The sequence below is a fragment of the Panthera onca genome, chromosome B4 (genome assembly GCF_046562875.1).
Source record: "Panthera onca isolate mPanOnc1 chromosome B4, mPanOnc1 haplotype 2, whole genome shotgun sequence".
Classification (NCBI taxonomy): domain Eukaryota; kingdom Metazoa; phylum Chordata; class Mammalia; order Carnivora; family Felidae; genus Panthera; species Panthera onca.
This window is the reverse complement of record NC_138345.1, coordinates 45,167,851-45,185,352: the sequence shown is the minus strand read 5'-3', so window position 1 is coordinate 45,185,352 and position 17,502 is coordinate 45,167,851. Positions and strand designations below refer to the sequence as shown.

The window sequence follows — 17,502 nt, the reverse complement described above, 5'->3', positions numbered from 1 at the left end:
ACTATAATTGTAAATGATGTTTGAGTGGAATTTTTGTTTACCAACCAAGAAATGTTCCACCATCAAGGTCCCTTGAATCTGTTAATGTTCTTCTTTTTTTTTTTTTTTTTTTTTTAGCTTTTCTTAATATTTATTTATTAATTTTTGAGCATGGGGAGGGGCAGAGAGAGAGAATCCCAAGCAGCCTCCACACTCAGGCTGGAGCCCGATGCGGGGCTTCATCTCACGATGGTAAGGTTATGACCTGAGCTGAAATCAAGAGTTGGATGCTTAACTGCCTGAGCCACCCAGATGCCCTGAATCTATGAATGTTCTTAATTCCCAATGAAAAAAGGACAGTTTAAATTATGACCTAATATATTTGACCTTGTCAAATAATGTAGGAAGCATTCCCATGTGTCAATCACTCTTCTGTACCTGAAAAGGACAGGATTCAGAGTTTGGCAAACACCTGGAGGTTCAGGGGGAGTGGCAGGCTTGGAGAGGTTCCAGAAGCTTGCACCTTTTCCTGCATACCTTGCCCTATCTTGCCCTATGCATCTCTTCCGTCTGGCTGTTTCTGAGGCATATCCTTTTATAATAAATTGATAATGTAGTAAGTAAAATGTTTCTCTGAGTTCTGTGAGCTGCTTAGGAAATTAAGCAAACCCAAAGAGGGATCTCCGATTTATAGTTAGTTCAGAGGTACAGGTAACAGCCTGGGTTAGTGACTGGCATCTGAAATGGGGGCGGAGGGGCGCAGTCATTCAGGACTGAGCGCTTAACCTGTGGAGTCTGATGCTATCTCCCCGTAAATAATGTCAGAACTGAGTTGAATGGTAGAACTGTTGATGTCTGGAGAGCTTCTTGTTCTGAGACCTTCTCAGAACAAGTCCATCCTGGTACTAAGAGCATCCCCATAGAGCCCTGGTAATATCAGAACAGTTATAAATATTTGTCAATAGATTAATTGTTTTCATATTAAGTGTGCCTTGGAAATTTTCCTGGTAATTCATATATAATTTTATATAGAACAGAATGTGGGTATAATAAGTTTGAGTCCTGTGTCTTAACTGTGGGTACTTTGATTCATCTAAAAACCAAATCATAACTTGTAGCAATGCTAACTAAAAACAAATTCTCTACTCTTCAGATTTGATTTTGCTTAAAAACCTTTATGGGATTAGTAGTGATGTCCCTCTAATTTGTGATATTAGTAATTTGTGTCTTTGCTTTCTTTTCTTTGTTAGTTTAAGAAGCTTATCAACTTTATTGACCATTCAAAGAAGCAGCTTTTTGTTTTATTGATATTTGCCCACTGATTTCCTGTTTTAAATTTCATCATTTTCTGATCAAAGTCTTATTATTTCTTTTCTTTTGTTTATAGGATTGAATTTGTTCTTCTTTTTCTCGTTTCCTCAGGTGGAGGCTTAGTTGATCAATTTTAGATCTTTCTTCTTTTCTAATATATGCATTCAATGCTATACATTTCCCTCTATGCTCTGCTTTCCCTGCATCCCCCAAATTTTGAAAAGTTGTGTTTTCATTTTTATTTAGTTCAAAGTATTTTAAATTTCTCTTGAGATTATTTCTTTGAGCTTTAGACACATTTAGAAATGTGTTGTTTAATCTCCCTCTTTGGGGATTTTCCATTTATCTTTCTCTTATTGACTATTATTCCCATTCTGGTCTGAAGGCAGATATTGTATGACTTCTATTCTTTAGATTTGTGAAGGTGCACTTTGTGGCCCAGAGGGTGGTCTATTTTGATCAATATTCCAGGTGAGCTTTAGAAAAATGTATAATCTACTCTTGTTCGATGAAGAGTCTATATATTTCAATTATATCCTGTTGATCGATGGTGTTATTGAGTTCAACTATGTCCTCACAGATTTTATGCCTTCTAGATTGGTCCATCTTTACTGAAGACTGTTGGAGTATTGAACTATTATTTTGTATTCATCCGTTTCTCCTCACAGGTCTGTCAGCATTTGCCTCGTGTAGTTTGATACTCTATTTTTGGGCATTAAAGTGTTAAGGATTATTATGTCTCTTTGGAGACTGACCCCTTTATCATTATTTAATGATCTTGCTGATAACTTTCCTTGCTTTGAAAACAGACCAGACTTCAGTACGGCTATTTCTGCTTTCTTTGGATTAGTGTTAGCTTGGTATATTTTTCTCTATTCACTTACATTTAATCTATATGTGTCTTTATATTTAAAGTGTTTTTTTTTTTTTTTTAGACAAACATATTTTAGGTTTTTTAAATCTAATCTAACAGTCTCTATCTTTTAGGTGGTACATTTAGATGATTAACATTCAAAATGATTATCGATATTGTTGGATAATATCTATTATATTTATTACTCCTTTCTATTTGTTGCCCTTGCTCTTTATTCTTATATTTGTCTTCCACGTTTTTCTGCCTTTTGTGGCTTCAACTGAAAATTTTATATAATCTCTTTACTTGTAAAGGTTAAATTGTACTGTAAAGCTAACGCTTAGCTTGAAAGATAAGAACTTTGTTCTGACACTGAAGGTCAAAAGATAACAGCCTTACTTTTACTCTTGTAAATCAGACTTCATACTCTTGTGAATCAGGCTTTACCAATGAAGGAAACAAAACCTTAAAAAAGAGCGTCAGAGACAAGGTCAAAGAGATCCACTGGTTGCAACTTAGCGGCAGAAAGTCTAAAATAATCACCTCATTCGATAACTGTTTCTGACTCATCTGGCAACTGTTTCTAACTCATCTGGGAACTGTTTCTCTGTTCTGTTCCCAGATGATGATAAAACGATGTGATCGGCTTTAAAAACTCTGTACCCCGGCTGTTCAGGGCCACACTCTTGTCAAGAGTGTTGGTCCTGATCGGTCGGCCACACTCTTGGCAAGAGTGTTGGTCCCGATCGGTCAGCCACACTCTTATCAAGAGTGTTGGTCCCGATCGGTCGGCCTTGCCTCTCAGCGTCACTGGCGACGAGTGCGCAGAGGTCCAGGTTCAAACCTGCAATAAACGACCCTTGCCGCTTGGCTTTGAGTTACGACTCTGGTGGTCTTTTGTGAGAGGTTTCAGAACTTCGGGCATAACATTTGGAGGTTCCACCGAGATTTCCCCCGAGCCCACCAGACTTCTGGTCAACGGGTCATATCTGATTCCGATCGATCGCTCCCTGCGGCTTTCCCTCCTGCTACCTCCCTTGCCTCTCATTGTAATAAACGTTGTTGCAACTGTCACTGGTGCCCATAGCATTCTGTTTCAGGAGTCGGGTGGATGCAACATTTGGTGTGTTGGCCGGAAAAGTTAAAAGTCTAAAACAGGGCCCTTTCCTCGGATTGTTCCACCGACCCCTGAGAAAAAGCTCAAGATTGGGAGAGGACTATAGGAGAGCTCCCTCAATTTTCGGCCTCCACGTTAAAAAGCCAGTCCTTCAAACTCTCTGCAAGGTAAAAAAGACCAGCTTTCAGATGAAATGGTCTCCACAGGGGATCTAGAGCTCAGAATAAAAATCTTAAGGAGACTAAGCGGCTGCCCCCTCTACACTCTTGCCCAGAAACCTTGGCAATAATCTCGTCCCTCTGCTCTGATCTTACAGACATTCCCTTACAGGACCCTGATATCAGCATGTTTTCAGACGGCAATAATTTTGTATCTCAAGGGCAAAAGTATGCCAGCGCTGCAGTGATGACAGACCATAAAGTTTTATGGCAACAGACCCTTCTCCCAGAAACTTCAGCCCAGCACACAGAGCTCATCGCACTAACAAAAGCCCTAAAACTTAGAAGAAACAAGTCAAGAAAAGGGGGAAATAAGATACCGGGACAAAAGTGGTTTCAAGATCCTGAAAGTAAGATACTCTTCCCCGTGGCACTCAGGTGGCAAAAATGCTGGAGAAAAGAGAGACGCTCTCCTGCTCCAGGAGCCTGTAAATCCGAGACCATTTCAGACCTGAACCCACAAAATCCTTGGAGGAAGACAATGGCTTTCTTTGTTAAATTAGATAAATGCTGTGAATGAAACATCCCTGCCCATCTGCTGGGCTTTTCATGACTCTAGGACACAGGTGGCTCAAATAGACAATCCCGCAGAGTTAAACCTGTGTTCGGTTTGGGGTTATGGGTTGCTCTCAGTTCCCAGGGCAGCAGAGGCACTGTCTGTCTGTGCCCCATCTCCTTCCTCCACCCCTTTATCACCAAGAAGCAAGGAAAGAAAATCTCTGTGAAAGTTATAATGCTTCTAAGACTGTTGATGAGATGTGTGACTGTTTAAAGTAGATAAAGCTTGTGATTCCCACCCTCCTGTGACATCAACATACAGCCGCTGGTGATGAAAGAAAGAAGGAATCCAAGTTCACATACACGCTAGGTTGCATAGGTCGCTGGAGGGAATGTCCACATTGTGCCCAGGCCAGCCCAATATGGCTGCATGTTTAGAGCTACACGCCTGTGGCTGGCTGACCGTGGGCGTCCTGACTCCGCTGCTAGGCACAGTCACCTACTCCCCATGGCTGTCCGTGCCTCTACGCCAAGCCACCAAGGGCGCTTTGTCTCGAGAGAGAAGGAGATGCTAAGCCTGGCAAAAAAAAGTGTGTAATTAAAAAAAAAAAACCAGAAAGTAAAAGACAGGTGTATTAAAAATAAAAAAAAAAAAGGTGGTAGGCAAAAAAAATGGCAATATAGAGGCCGGTCTAATGTACCGGTGCTAAAATTTCTTAAGTAGGCTAGGCTTCCAACTCTAGGTAAAAACCAAGAAAGCTGAGTAACTGAAGGTGCCATGGCTGGTGCTTAAATTTTCTAAGTTTATATAATAATAAGTGTAAAAGACTCATAAAAAACTTTATAAATGTAGACACAGGAATCAAAAACAAAAACTGGCTCAAAGTTTATTCTCTTAGTCCGCCTGGCTCATATCACTGCTCACCACCGTAGCTGGGCCACTGCTATTGTTATTTCTCAGGTTAACTATTGGCCCGTGCATTATCAATTGATTAATACAGTTGTCAAAAGACAAATTAATAAAATAAAAATTATGATTAAGTCCAACTATGTCCCCTTAGTTCCTAATGATAAATCAAAAGATTGATTCACTGACAAGAAAAGGGGGAAATGTAAAGGTTAAATTGTACTGTAAAGCTAACGCTTAGCTTGAAAGATAAGAACTTTGTTCTGACACTGAAGGTCAAAAGATAACAGCCTTACTTTTACTCTTGTAAATCAGACTTCATACTCTTGTGAATCAGGCTTTACCAATGAAGGAAACAAAACCTTAAAAAAGAGCGTCAGAGACAAGGTCAAAGAGATCCACTGGTTGCAACTTAGCGGCAGAAAGTCTAAAATAATCACCTCATTCGATAACTGTTTCTGACTCATCTGGCAACTGTTTCTAACTCATCTGGGAACTGTTTCTCTGTTCTGTTCCCAGATAATGATAAAACGATGTGATCAGCTTTAAAAACTCTGTACCCCGGCTGTTCAGGGCCACACTCTTGTCAAGAGTGTTGGTCCCGATCGGTCAGCCACACTCTTGTCAAGAGTGTTGGTCCCGATCGGTCAGCCACACTCTTATCAAGAGTGTTGGTCCCGATCGGTCGGCCTTGCCTCTCAGCGTCACTGGCGACGAGTGCGCAGAGGTCCAGGTTCAAACCTGCAATAAACGACCCTTGCCGCTTGGCTTTGAGTTACGACTCTGGTGGTCTTTTGTGAGAGGTTTCAGAACTTCGGGCATAACATACTCTCCTTGCTTAGCATATAAGCTATACTTCTTTTTTTTATTATTATTACCTTTTTTAATGGTTGCTTGAGAATTTGCAATATTCCTTTGCAATTAATCCAAGTTCACTTTCTTTTTTTTAAGTTAAAAAAATTTTTTTTAATGTTTATTTATTTTTGAGACAGAGAGAGACAGAGCATGAGCAGGGGAGGAGCAGAGAGAGAGGGAGACACAAAATCTGAAGCAGGTTCCAGGCTCTGAGCTGTCCGCACAGAGCCCAGCGCAGGGCTCAAACTCACAGACTGCGAGATCATGACCTGAGCCGAAGCTGGACACTCAACCGACTGAGCCACCCAGGCGCCCCAAAGATTTTTTTTTTAATTTTTAAATAATCTCTACACCCGATGTGGGATTTTTGACTTACAACTCTGAGATCAAGAGTCCCACGCTCCACCGACTGAGCCAGCCAAGCTCTCCCCAAGTCTACTTGCAAATAACATGGCATCACTTCGTGGATAATGCAGGTACTTTATAATTACAAAATAATCATAACTCCTTCCATCCCTTGTATTATTGCTGTCTATATAAAAGTATACATAAGTGTACAAGTATACTTATACTTGAGCAAAGTATACACAAGTATACAAGTATACAAGTATACTTATAAGTGCAAAGTATACACAAAAGTGTACATATATATGTAAATTAAATATAATGTTCAGTTTTATACTTGTTAAGGTGGCATAGTGACTTCCAAGCTCCTTACATGTGGAACCAGAAACCGGAAGTCCATTGACAGGTTTTTCAAAGAAGTTCCAAAGAGAAATTACATACTAGTTGAGCATTTCATTTTTGGTAGTCTACTGGGGATATAGCTGTAGACAAATAAACAAAATACCCTCCTCTTTGTACTCATATGTGAGTAATAATAAAAATAAATAAACTATATTCGATATTGATAACTACAATGAAGAAAATGAAGCAGGAGAGTGGAAGTGTTGCAATTTTAAATAGGATGGCCAAGAAAAATATCACTGAGAAGGTAGCATTTGAACAAGGTCATGAATGAATGAAGAGGGAAGCTATGCTAAACTCAATGAAGGTGTTCAAGAGAGAAAGGGGCCGAAGCAAAGGAGGCCTCTGTAGCGGGTCCAGTCTGTGGTGCAAGCTGTCCTGGCACTTGGGCCACATGACCTTGTAGATTCAATGCTATGAGAGGTAGATAAAGATGTCATGTGAAAGCCCTGATGGAATTGCAGTCCAAAACCCTAAGAATACTGGGATAAAGCCTTGCTTTCTGCAGAGAGAACTACTCATGCTGTGTTACTAAACCCTAGTACAGATTGTACATCTAACCAAGGGATACCCAGTGACTATGAGATAGAGCTACCCATCATGAAATGAACATTCTCAGTTCCACCATATCACAAGGTGGATGCAGCAACAGTCTGTCATACAATGAAAATGATTAATACAGGATTGGATCTGAGTCAAAGCAGCTGATTTTTCTGACCTCTAAGAGCTCCCTTTAGATGATAGCTTCCTTTGAACCTTGCAGAAGTGATCCAAAGATGCGGGTCTGTTAGAGATTCTTTCGAGTGACTGCAAATGAGTCAAGTGTTCTTTTTTTCATGGCAGTGAATTTAACGATGGCAGGGGTGATGGCTTGAGAAATGTGATCAAAAAAGATGTGACTGCTCTTTCTCTCTCAAAAATAAATAAATGAATAAGTGAATAAATACATAAATACATAAACATTAAAAACAAAAAAAGAGATGTGACTGCCAATTGACCCAAAAGTTGAACCTGGGTATTTGGAGGCTCCTCACGCTTCCCCTTGTCCTTGGAAGATGGGTTCCACTTGCTTTTCTGCTCCCAGAGGCTGCCCCAAGATATGGCCTTCAGATAGTAATGTGATGCTGAAAACAGAGTGAGACACCTGCATGGTGTATGTGACCGAGCCCAGTTAGTGCCTCTTTATAAACTTCTAAGATTTAGAGGGTGGGTGTGGGGATCCATTTGTCTTACTACTGCTCAAGACAAGCCTCGTATTTAAATTCCCTTTGCTGTTATTAAAATGCCACCTACTGACATGGAGAGTGGCCTGCCTCTTTCTTTGGTTTCTCCCTCTCCTCTGCATACAGGAGCCAGTTTCCAGGAAAGCTTCTAAGAGGGTTGTGAGCCTACAATTGGTGAGCCAGGCAGGAGACTAAAGAAATGGGCCTTGGAAAAGAGGCATTCTATGGGGAGATCTCGAATTGGCCATCAACCTCTAGGTGGGGAGAGGTGGCCCATATATCAGATACATATGGACCACCTCATGAGCAAAGGGATGCCAGAAAATGCACTTGTTGGCGGAACAGTGCACAGTACATTACTCACTGTGGCAAGGAAGGGAGCACTGTGGTCTGGCCAGTGGTCTGGCCTCCATGATGGGTAGTTCTAGCTGGCCACTGATGCCTGGCTGAAGGCTGAAACTCATGTCTAGAAGCTGAAAGACAAGCTAAGATAAGAAAAGGACATGAGAATGTCAACACTGTATGCAGGAAAGATGAATTACTAAATTCTACTCCTGAAAACAAAATTCCTCTGTATGCTAACTAACTAGAATTTAAATAAACATTTGAAGAAAAATTATTGTCCTAACCTGTGTTTTCTCTCACAGCCTCCAAGGCAGCCAGAGGGCTTCCATAAGAACCATGTCCTTGCTAATATAGCCTCTTGCTGACCACTCAGGGCCCGTTGCAAAAGAGGCAGATGTTGGGGCAATGGGTGTCTCAGTTGGTTGAGTGTTCGACTCTTGATTTTGGCTTAGGTCATGACCCGGGGTTGGGAGATTGAGCCCAGGGTGGGGCTCCAGGCTAAGCATGGAGCCTGCTTAAGTTTCTCTCTCCCTCTGCCTCTCTCTCCCACGTGTCCTCTCTCTCTCAAATTAAAAAAAGAGAAAAAAGTTGGGTGTAAAAGATTTTAAGAACTGGTCAGGAGGAGTAGAGTGTTGGGGAAGGTAATGGAGAAAAGATATGACACCAATTGACCCATGAGCTGAACCCAGACACTTGGAGGCTTCCTCACTCCCTCTCCTGTACTTGGAACGTGGGTTCCACTTGGCTTTTCCACTCCCAGAGGCTGCTCTGGGACAGTCTTGAGATGGTGATGTGATGGTGAAAGCAGATGCATGGAGTATGAGCCCCATTAGGGCCTCTTTATAAACTCTTCAGATTTGGAGACTGGGTACAGGGATTCATTTGTCTTGCTGCTGCCCAAGGCAAGCTTTGTAGGTAAGTTCCCTTTACTATTATTAAAACTGCCCCTTGTCAACATGGACTGGCCTGCCTCTTTCTTGGGCCTCTCCCTGACTTCTGTATACAGGGGCCAGTTTCATATTGTACCACGAAAGCTCCTGGTGAGAAGGTGGTGAACCTACAGTCACGGCATGAGTGTCCCATGACAGTGGGGAAGGCAACGACCTACAACGACTTCTTGTGGCTGCAGGTTACCTGTATATTCCCTTTCTTGGTTATTGCCTCAGGTTGATTTTCCAGTCTATTTCTCATTTCTGTGAGTTACGCATAAGCTTCTAAAAGATTATTTTTCCATTTAAATTAAGTTAGTTTCTGATTATGCAACCAAGAACCTTAGTAAGTATGGAAACTATTTGGTGGTGGTTGGGGGGGAAGAGGGGGTGTGAGCTTAACACCTTAATTTTTTAAAAATTTATTTAATAAAAACTATAAAAGGACTAAAAGAAAATAAAGCTGTACATTTAATCTCAAGAAGGCATTTTGTATCACAGAGGAAGAGCTTGAAATTGTAAGGGGAAAAATAGGCGTACCTAACTTTAAAATATATGCAAGATCTGCACCTTCTAGAAAACCGTAACAGTGGAGCGCCTGGTGGCTCAGTTCGTTAAGCGTCTGACTCTTGATTTCGGCTCAGGTCATGATCCCGTCGTTCGTGAGATCCAGCCCCCTGTCCAGCTCTGGCTGACAACATGGAGCCTGCTTGGGATTTTCTCTCTCCCCTGGTCTCCTGTGTTCTCTCTCTCCCCCTCCCTAAAAATAAATAAATAAACAAACGGTTTTAACAATGCTGGCTGTTAATGTTAGTCTTTTATTTGGAGTATTTAGCACATTTCCATGGAATAGAATTTATTTTATTGAATTTTTTTAAACATTTATTCATTTTTGAGAGAAAGAGAGAGGCAGAGAGCAAGTTGGGGGAGGGGCAGAGAGAAGAGGGAGACACAGAATCCAAAGCAGGCTCCAGGTTCTGAGCTTTCAGCACAGAGCAACTCCGCAGGGCTCGAACCCACGAAACCGTGAGTTCATGACCTGAGCCTAAGTCAGACACTTAACTGACTGACCGCCCAGGTGTCCCAAATATAATTTATTTTTTATTTCTAAAAGATTTGTCCCAAATGTTCCCATTTCTTTCTGACAGTATCTTATTTTTGTTCTTCTCTGAAATTGCATTTGCACCCTTTTTTTTTTAAAAAAACTTTTCATACATAGCTGTTACATCTGCAGATATCTTATCTGTCAATTCCAATATGTGCAGTCCATGTAAAGCCTAAGTTTGCTGCTTGTTTGTGTTTGTTTTGCTTTCCTAACTCATGCATAGTCTGTTCCTATGCTTGATGGTATTTTATTGTGAGCTCATTGTGAAATTTTCTGCACAGAGTTTGTGCCGAGATGAGTGGGAGTTCTCATCTCTAAAGCTTAGTTTATTCATTTTTAAAATGAAGATAATAGTAGAGCCTATTTTAAAGGCCTGTTTTGTGAAATTGAAACAAGAAAATGACCATAAAGTGCTTAGCACAGCGTTGGGAACATATTAACGTCACAAAAAAATGTCAAGTGTTACTTTTAAAAGTATATAAAAACAATATATTGATTTAAGTAATTGTTTCCTGCTTCCTCCATCAGAATATAAACTCTATGAATCACACAAGCTTTGAGGTCCTGTGTATCATTTTATTTCTTCAGTGTCCAGGAGAGAGCATAATATATTTAGACACTCAGTAAAATACTCATTGACTAAATGAATGAATGGATGCCATCAAAGTGGAACAGCCTCGATGAAAAGATTATTAATAAAAGCCTTTGAAATCAAAAGCAGTCAACATAATCTTCTGCATTCATAGATGGAATAACTTATGAGACTAAAAACCCAGCAACAATTTTGTAAGATAATATTTGTGAAATTTAGCATACCCAGAGTTGAGCTTAAGTTTTTAGTAGAGTAGCAAAATTATTAAATTATTATTCAAGTGTATTACATTAATGTTTTAATTGTTTTTAATACCTACTTTAACACAAAGTAACAAGTGTTTAGTGTTTCTATACAATTGAGTTACAACCTATTGTCCTCTTTATATTGAAACTTGAAATATACCTTGCCTAAATTATCAGGAAAATGCTGAAAATATGTTTCTGTATGCCTTTCATTATTCAGAGTAAGTGTCTATACTGGCTAAATTCATTTGTCGCCTCTATCAACTACTTTTTTCCTTTATGTATATCTAAACTGTCATAAACACAACATAAATGATGTTATAGTTGATATAGAAAAAGATGAAGTCCAAGTTTTGTTTCGGTCATGTGTTGTTTCCCTTGGATATACGTTTGGCACTCCTACTCCACAACTCAGGCTAACAAATGCAAAATAGTCCGGGGAGGACAAGTGAAATCCCCAACACAGAAACTTTCATTTGCATCTTAACAAATTGTAGGTAAGCCTTCAGTTTGGACACACATTCTCCAGGCTGGCTAAGTTTTATAGATGTCCCTGAGGGGGTCTCCATGAAGACGTTTCAGATTCCATCACAAGGCATTATTGGGGCACTTTCAAGTCTTCGTGTAATGAAAGAGAAGAACATAATTCTTCCATCAAGGTGCCAACGTTTGTCCTATTCTGCAGCAGGTAATCTAAAACAGATGTAACAGAAGCTATACTGGGAATCGGCAGATATGCTAAGCATAGTGGAAGGCCTTCTCATTTTTATAGCAGTTAGTGAATCAGTACTGGGGGTTTTAGGGAATGGATTTATTGGACTTGTAAACTGTATGGACTGTGTGAAGAACAAAAAGTTTTCTATGATTGGCTTCATCCTCACCGGGTTAGCTACTTCCAGAATTTGTCTGATATTGATAGTAATTGTAGATGGATTTATAAAGATATTCTCTCCAGATATGTACTCTTCTGGTCACCTAACTGATTATATTAGTTACTTATGGATAATTATCAATCAATCAAACATCTGGTTTGCCACCAGCCTCAGCACCTTCTACTTCCTGAAGATAGCAAATTTTTCCCACCGCATGTTTCTCTGGTTGAAGGGTAGAATCAATTGGGTTCTTCCCCTTCTGATGGGATCCTTGTTTATTTCATGGCTCTTTACGTTCCCTCAAATTGTGAAGATTCTTAGAGATAGTAAAGTGGGGAATGGAAACGCAACCTGGCAGCTCAACATGCCGAAGAGTGAGTTCTTTACTAAGCAGATTTTGGTCAATGTAGGAGTCCTTCTCCTCTTCACGCTATTCCTGATTACATGTTTCCTGTTAATCATTTCCCTTTGGAGACACAGCAGGCGGATGCAATTGAATGTCACTGGATTCCAAGACCCCAGTACAGAAGCGCATATGAAAGCCATGAAAGTTTTGATATCTTTTCTCATCCTCTTTATCTTGCATTTTATAGGCCTGGCCATAGAAATAGCATGCTTCACAATGCCAGAAAAAAAATTGCTGTTTATTTTTGGTATGATGACCACAGTCTTGTACCCCTGGGGTCACTCATTTATCCTCATTCTTGGAAACAGCAAGCTAAAGCAAGCCTCTCTGAGAGCATTGCAGCAGGTCAAGTGCTGTTAAGACAGGGCGACTGCTCCCAGCCGCAGAGACTCGTGTGGGGAGAAATGGATGTCCTAGAATGTTCTAGTGAAGAGGAAGCCCCTGCAGTTCTGTTCCACTTGCACGACATACTCGCATCGGTTGTACCTGTGTTATTGAGCATCACTAAACTCTCCCATAATTATTTTGACTACGTTATAGGAAATTTCACTCTTCACCATGAAAATTCAGTGGCTCGGTCAGTTTCCGTGCACTCACGCCTTTCCACACACCTCTCAGAGGAGAAACAGCTTGGAGACTATTCACTGTAAGGGTTTCACTGGTGAGAATAAGCACCTAAAACTAGAGTTTTCACCGTGCTTGACTTGACTTCCGTGAAGCACTAACAGCCTTTCACCAAGAAGACCCGTAGAAAAAAGAAGGCGAGACGAAGGAAATTGTAATCGATCTCGCTGTTTAGAATGTGGATGTGAGAGACAGAGACCGAGATGCAGCTTTTGAGTGTGCATTTTAAAGTTTTTAAAAGATCACTTTTATTTTCACTGTTTAGATCTTAATGTTCTTTTTTTTTTCCTTTTTTTTTTTTTTTTTTTAACTGGCATGTGTTTGATGGAGCAGCAGTAGCGACAGCAGCAGGTGTTCTGTAGGAAATAGCTCAGGAAACAGTCTACATGGGGGACAGCGGATCAGAGCACTGATCAAACCAGTCTTTATATTCTTCAAACCCACTCATTTGAGATGAAGCAAAATCATGAACCAACTAGAGTTTAGCTGAGTGAAGATTCTGCTAGAAGTGCAGATCCAAAGGACTCACCAGGGTCACTGAGTTGTGCTGAGGGACACAAGACTGAAGCCAGCATAGAATCAGTGTGAAGTGTGAGATGCTCTGCTCTAGGGTCTTACACATATTTACATTCATACACACAAACCTGCACTCACAGGCATTTACAATGCTGGTTTTCAATTTTTTTTTTTTAGCGTTTTATTTATTTTTGAGAGAAAGAGAGAGACAGGAGTGTAAGCAGGAGAGGGGAGAGAGAGAGAGGGAGAGGGAGACACAGAATCCAAAGCAGGCTCCGGGCTCCAAGCTGTCAGCACAGGGCCCAACGTGGGGCTTGAACTCACGAACCACGAGATCATGACCTGAGCCGAAGTCAGACGCTCAACTGACTGAGCCACCCAGGTGTCCCTAAAATGCTGATTTTTAAAGTGAATATTTGTATCCAACCCAGAATGCGACCTGAGTAACCTATTTTGGCAACTTGTAAAAGTCCATGGACCCTATACGATGGCCTGGGGCCTAGAAGATATCTAAATATAAGAGCTTAATTCATTTAATAGTTTTTAAACACTAACTCTGCTAGGTGCCGAGGCTATAGTACTGAACAAGAGGCCAATGTAATGAGTAAGACATTCTGGTAGAAAAGCAAATAAATAGCAAATAATAATTTAAACAATTCTACTTATGGTGGTGGGAGAGAAAAAAAACTAAAGGGTGCTAAGGTGCTAAGCAAATGACCTGATTTGGTCCTGCGCGTAGAGAAGGTGTCATTGAGCTTGAAATGTTTTTGTTTTGTTTTGCTTTAGATCTGAATAATGCCTAAGAGTAAGGTGGGCAGAACAGGAGAGATTTGGGGTGGGTGCATACATGTCAAAGCAAGAAGGAGTAGAGGGCATTGCAGGAAATGAAAGTCCAGCATGACTAGTATATAGAGAGTGCGGTATTTGAAATCATTTTTTAAAGAAAAATTCCAATATCAGGGCACCTGGGTGTCTCAGTTGGCTAAGTGTCCAACTCTGTGATTCCAGCTCAGGTCATGATCTCGTGGGTCATGCATTCGAGCCCTGTGCTGATAGGCAGTAGCCTGCTTGGGATTCTCTCTCTCCCTCTCTCTCTCTGCCCCTCCCCTGCTTGCTTCTCGCTCTCTCTCAAAATCAATAAATAGAACATTTTTTAAAATTCCAATATGGAAGAACTTGATAAATTCCTTGCAGTTGCTAAGTTGCCCCGCAGAAACAGTAAGCTAATATTTTGATAGCGAGAAACATGACCCAGCCTATTTTAATCTCAAAATCATTCAAGATTATTATTTTTCAAGTTATTACTTTGACCACAAAACATCTTTTTAATTTGCATATATTTGATCACTAATGAAGTTAAGCACTTGTACAGAATTATTAACCAATGGCATATAATTCGGGAGAATTTATCATTTGTTTTCCTTCTGTTTTTTTTTTTTTTTCACGCCTTGTAATGTTTCTTACCAAGTTGACAATTTATATATTAACATTATGGCATATATGTTATGATCTTTTTTCTTAATTTGCTGTTCAGTAAATACCTTAATTTGTGGTGTTTGTGGAAATAAGTTTGTAAAGTATATGAACTCAAATCCCTTTGTTTACATTTACGATTTCTTCCACTGCTATTTTGAAAAACATTTGATTTGTTTTTATTGGCGTATGTTCCTTTCATCCATTTTTTTGTCTGATTATAAAATCAAACTGTTTCGCTGCACCTAAAATTCAAAAACACAGAGTACGAAGGAGAAATTAAGACTGTGCATATTTGTAACACTTACTTAACTAGTGTTAACATGTTTCTGTGTGGATTTCAAGACAAATTTCAAAATAGACAGGTATAGATACATAGGTACCTTGCTTAAAAATTTGTTTTGATTACATTTATATGTAAACTAGATGGATAAGTCCTTTATCCACAAACAGCAGGATTATAGATGATTTTCGTTTTCTTCTTTTAGCGTTTTGTAAATTTTGAAATTTTCTGTAATTTATGCAATAATTGATGTAATCAGGGAAATATAATCAAAGAAAAAACAGGATACATGAATGTAAAATCTGTTTGGGGGGCGCCTGGGTGGCTCAGTCGGTTGAGCGTCCGACTTCGGCTCAGGTCGTGATCTCACGGTCTGTGAGTTCGAGCCCCCCATTGGGCTCTGTGTCAACAGCTCAGAGCCTGGAGTCTGCTTTGGATTCTGTCTCCTTCTCCCTCTGCCCCTCCCCACTTGTGCTCTCTCTGTCTCTCAAAAATAAATAAATGTAAAAACTAAAATAAAAAAAAAATCTGTTTGGTTAACTTTCTTTGAGGAATGATAAAAACAGCATTCTCCAGAGTTTTCATAAACTGTAAGTACCAACTCTAAATGCCTACTGCCTTGGCAGGTCTGATAATTTAGTTAATTGTTTGTACTCTTTTTTTTTTTTTACTTTCATTAATTAAAAAGTTTTAGGGGTGCCAGGGTGACTCAGTCAGTGAAGTGACCTACTCTTGGTTTTGGCTCAGGTCACGATGTCATGGGCTGTAGGACAGAGCCCTACATCGGGCTCGGCACTGACAGCGTAGAGCCTGCTTGGGATTCTCTCTCTGCTCTTCCTCTGCTCATGCTCTCTCTCTCTCAACATAAATAAGTAAATAAAAGCCTTTTTAAAAAGTTAAACAAATTTTAACTGCAGTATCATTGACATATAATATTAAATTAGTTTGGGGTGTGGTTCAACAATTGCATACAATATAAAATGCTGACCACCAAAAGCATAAAACCACATTACGGACTATATTCCATACGCTGTGCTTTATCTGCCAGTGACTCATTTATCTTATAACTGGGAGTTTGTACCTCCTAATCCCCTTCACCCATGTTGCCCTCTCCCTTAGCAACCATCAGCTGGTTCTCCGTATTTATGAATCTGTTTCTCTCCTTGTTGCTGTCATGTACTGGCTTGATTCTGACTCCGGGTCGTCGGATGTTTTGTGATTCTGCTTGGAACTTGGTTTCATTGGAACTGTACCTGTGGGGATTGTTTAAAGAACTCCCAGCTGTAAAGTGTCTTTACAGTGCCCTCTGCCAGAAAGGATGTGACTTTGCTCGTGAGGCTGCGGGGGGACACCACCTGTCCTGTACTTCTTTAAATTGCATTTTCAGTTCATGATTTTCTAGGCTGCACTGGTGGTACAAATTCTGGTCACAAATATGCTTGTGGGCGAGTTTATTCTCGGAAATTCTCAGAATAACAGATCTATTACATTCTCCCTTCAATTCAGTGCGATCGAGAAGTAAATACCCCTAATTTTAACCTTTTGTTAGGCATCCAGAGTTTTTTCATTTGCTTTTAAGGGATTGCCTTGATTGCATTCAATCTGACTTCTAACCGTGGAGAGGCCCAAGGTAGGTACCCTACCCACCATGCGCATGGTCCTTTAAAATGTATGTTCTGGTATAAAGGAGGTTGAAAACGCCCCTCCCCCCACTACTTTCAGCCCTTCCTTTTCCCCTCAAAATTTGCAATTTCCCACCATTTTTGGCATCTGAGAATATTTTTTAAAAGTTTTCCTGGCAGCTGAGCCATGCACTTAATGTAATTATGAACTTGTTTTCCCATATTTTAATGTATTCTGGACTGGAGGGATTTCTCCAGACATCTGGTTTTCTGTACCCTTGAAAGCAAAAGTTGGTTGTTCTTTTCTAGCTTCTTTCTATTTTTTCTTTTTTTTTAGTAAATGCATTCAAAGCTATATATTTTCTGCATAAATATTGATTTAGATACATTCTGCAATGTTGACACATAGTTTTTATACTGTCAATCAGCTCAAAGAGCTTCAAAATATTCCTTGTAATTTCCTTTTTTTTTTGTAAAAACTGTTAATTTTATTAAACCTTGGCCTTTATTTTTTTTCAATATATGAAATTTATTGTCAAATTGGTTTCCATACAACACCCAGTGCTCATCCCAAAAGGTGCCCTCCTCAATACCCATCACCCACCCTCCCTTCCCTCCCACCCCCCATCAACCCTCAGTTTGTTCTCAGTTTTTAACAGTCTCCTTTTAATTCAAGAGTTAACAGAATGATTCTCTAGTTATATGAGACTTGTAAAGGTAGCTTCTGTGTTGATATTTTATTTTATTGAAGTTGGGTCAGGCAACATGTTTGTATGATGCTT

General features: G+C 40.0%; 1 protein-coding gene across 1 annotated transcript; it reads left to right on the top strand.

Annotated features, from left to right (window-relative positions):
- Positions 1-11,468: 11,468 nt before the first annotated feature.
- TAS2R10 (taste 2 receptor member 10) lies at positions 11,469-12,960 on the top strand. Its single transcript, XM_060604366.3, has one exon. It carries the CDS (start codon positions 11,660-11,662, stop codon positions 12,560-12,562), a length of 903 nt encoding a protein of 300 aa, XP_060460349.3. The 5' UTR covers positions 11,469-11,659; the 3' UTR covers positions 12,563-12,960.
- The last annotated feature ends 4,542 nt before the right edge of the window (positions 12,961-17,502 follow it).

What these genes read in the sequence shown, in the direction of transcription:
- TAS2R10 (XM_060604366.3), top strand. Translation starts at nt 11,660, where the DNA reads ATGCTAAGCATAGTGGAAGGCCTTCTCATTTTTATAGCAGTTAGTGAA.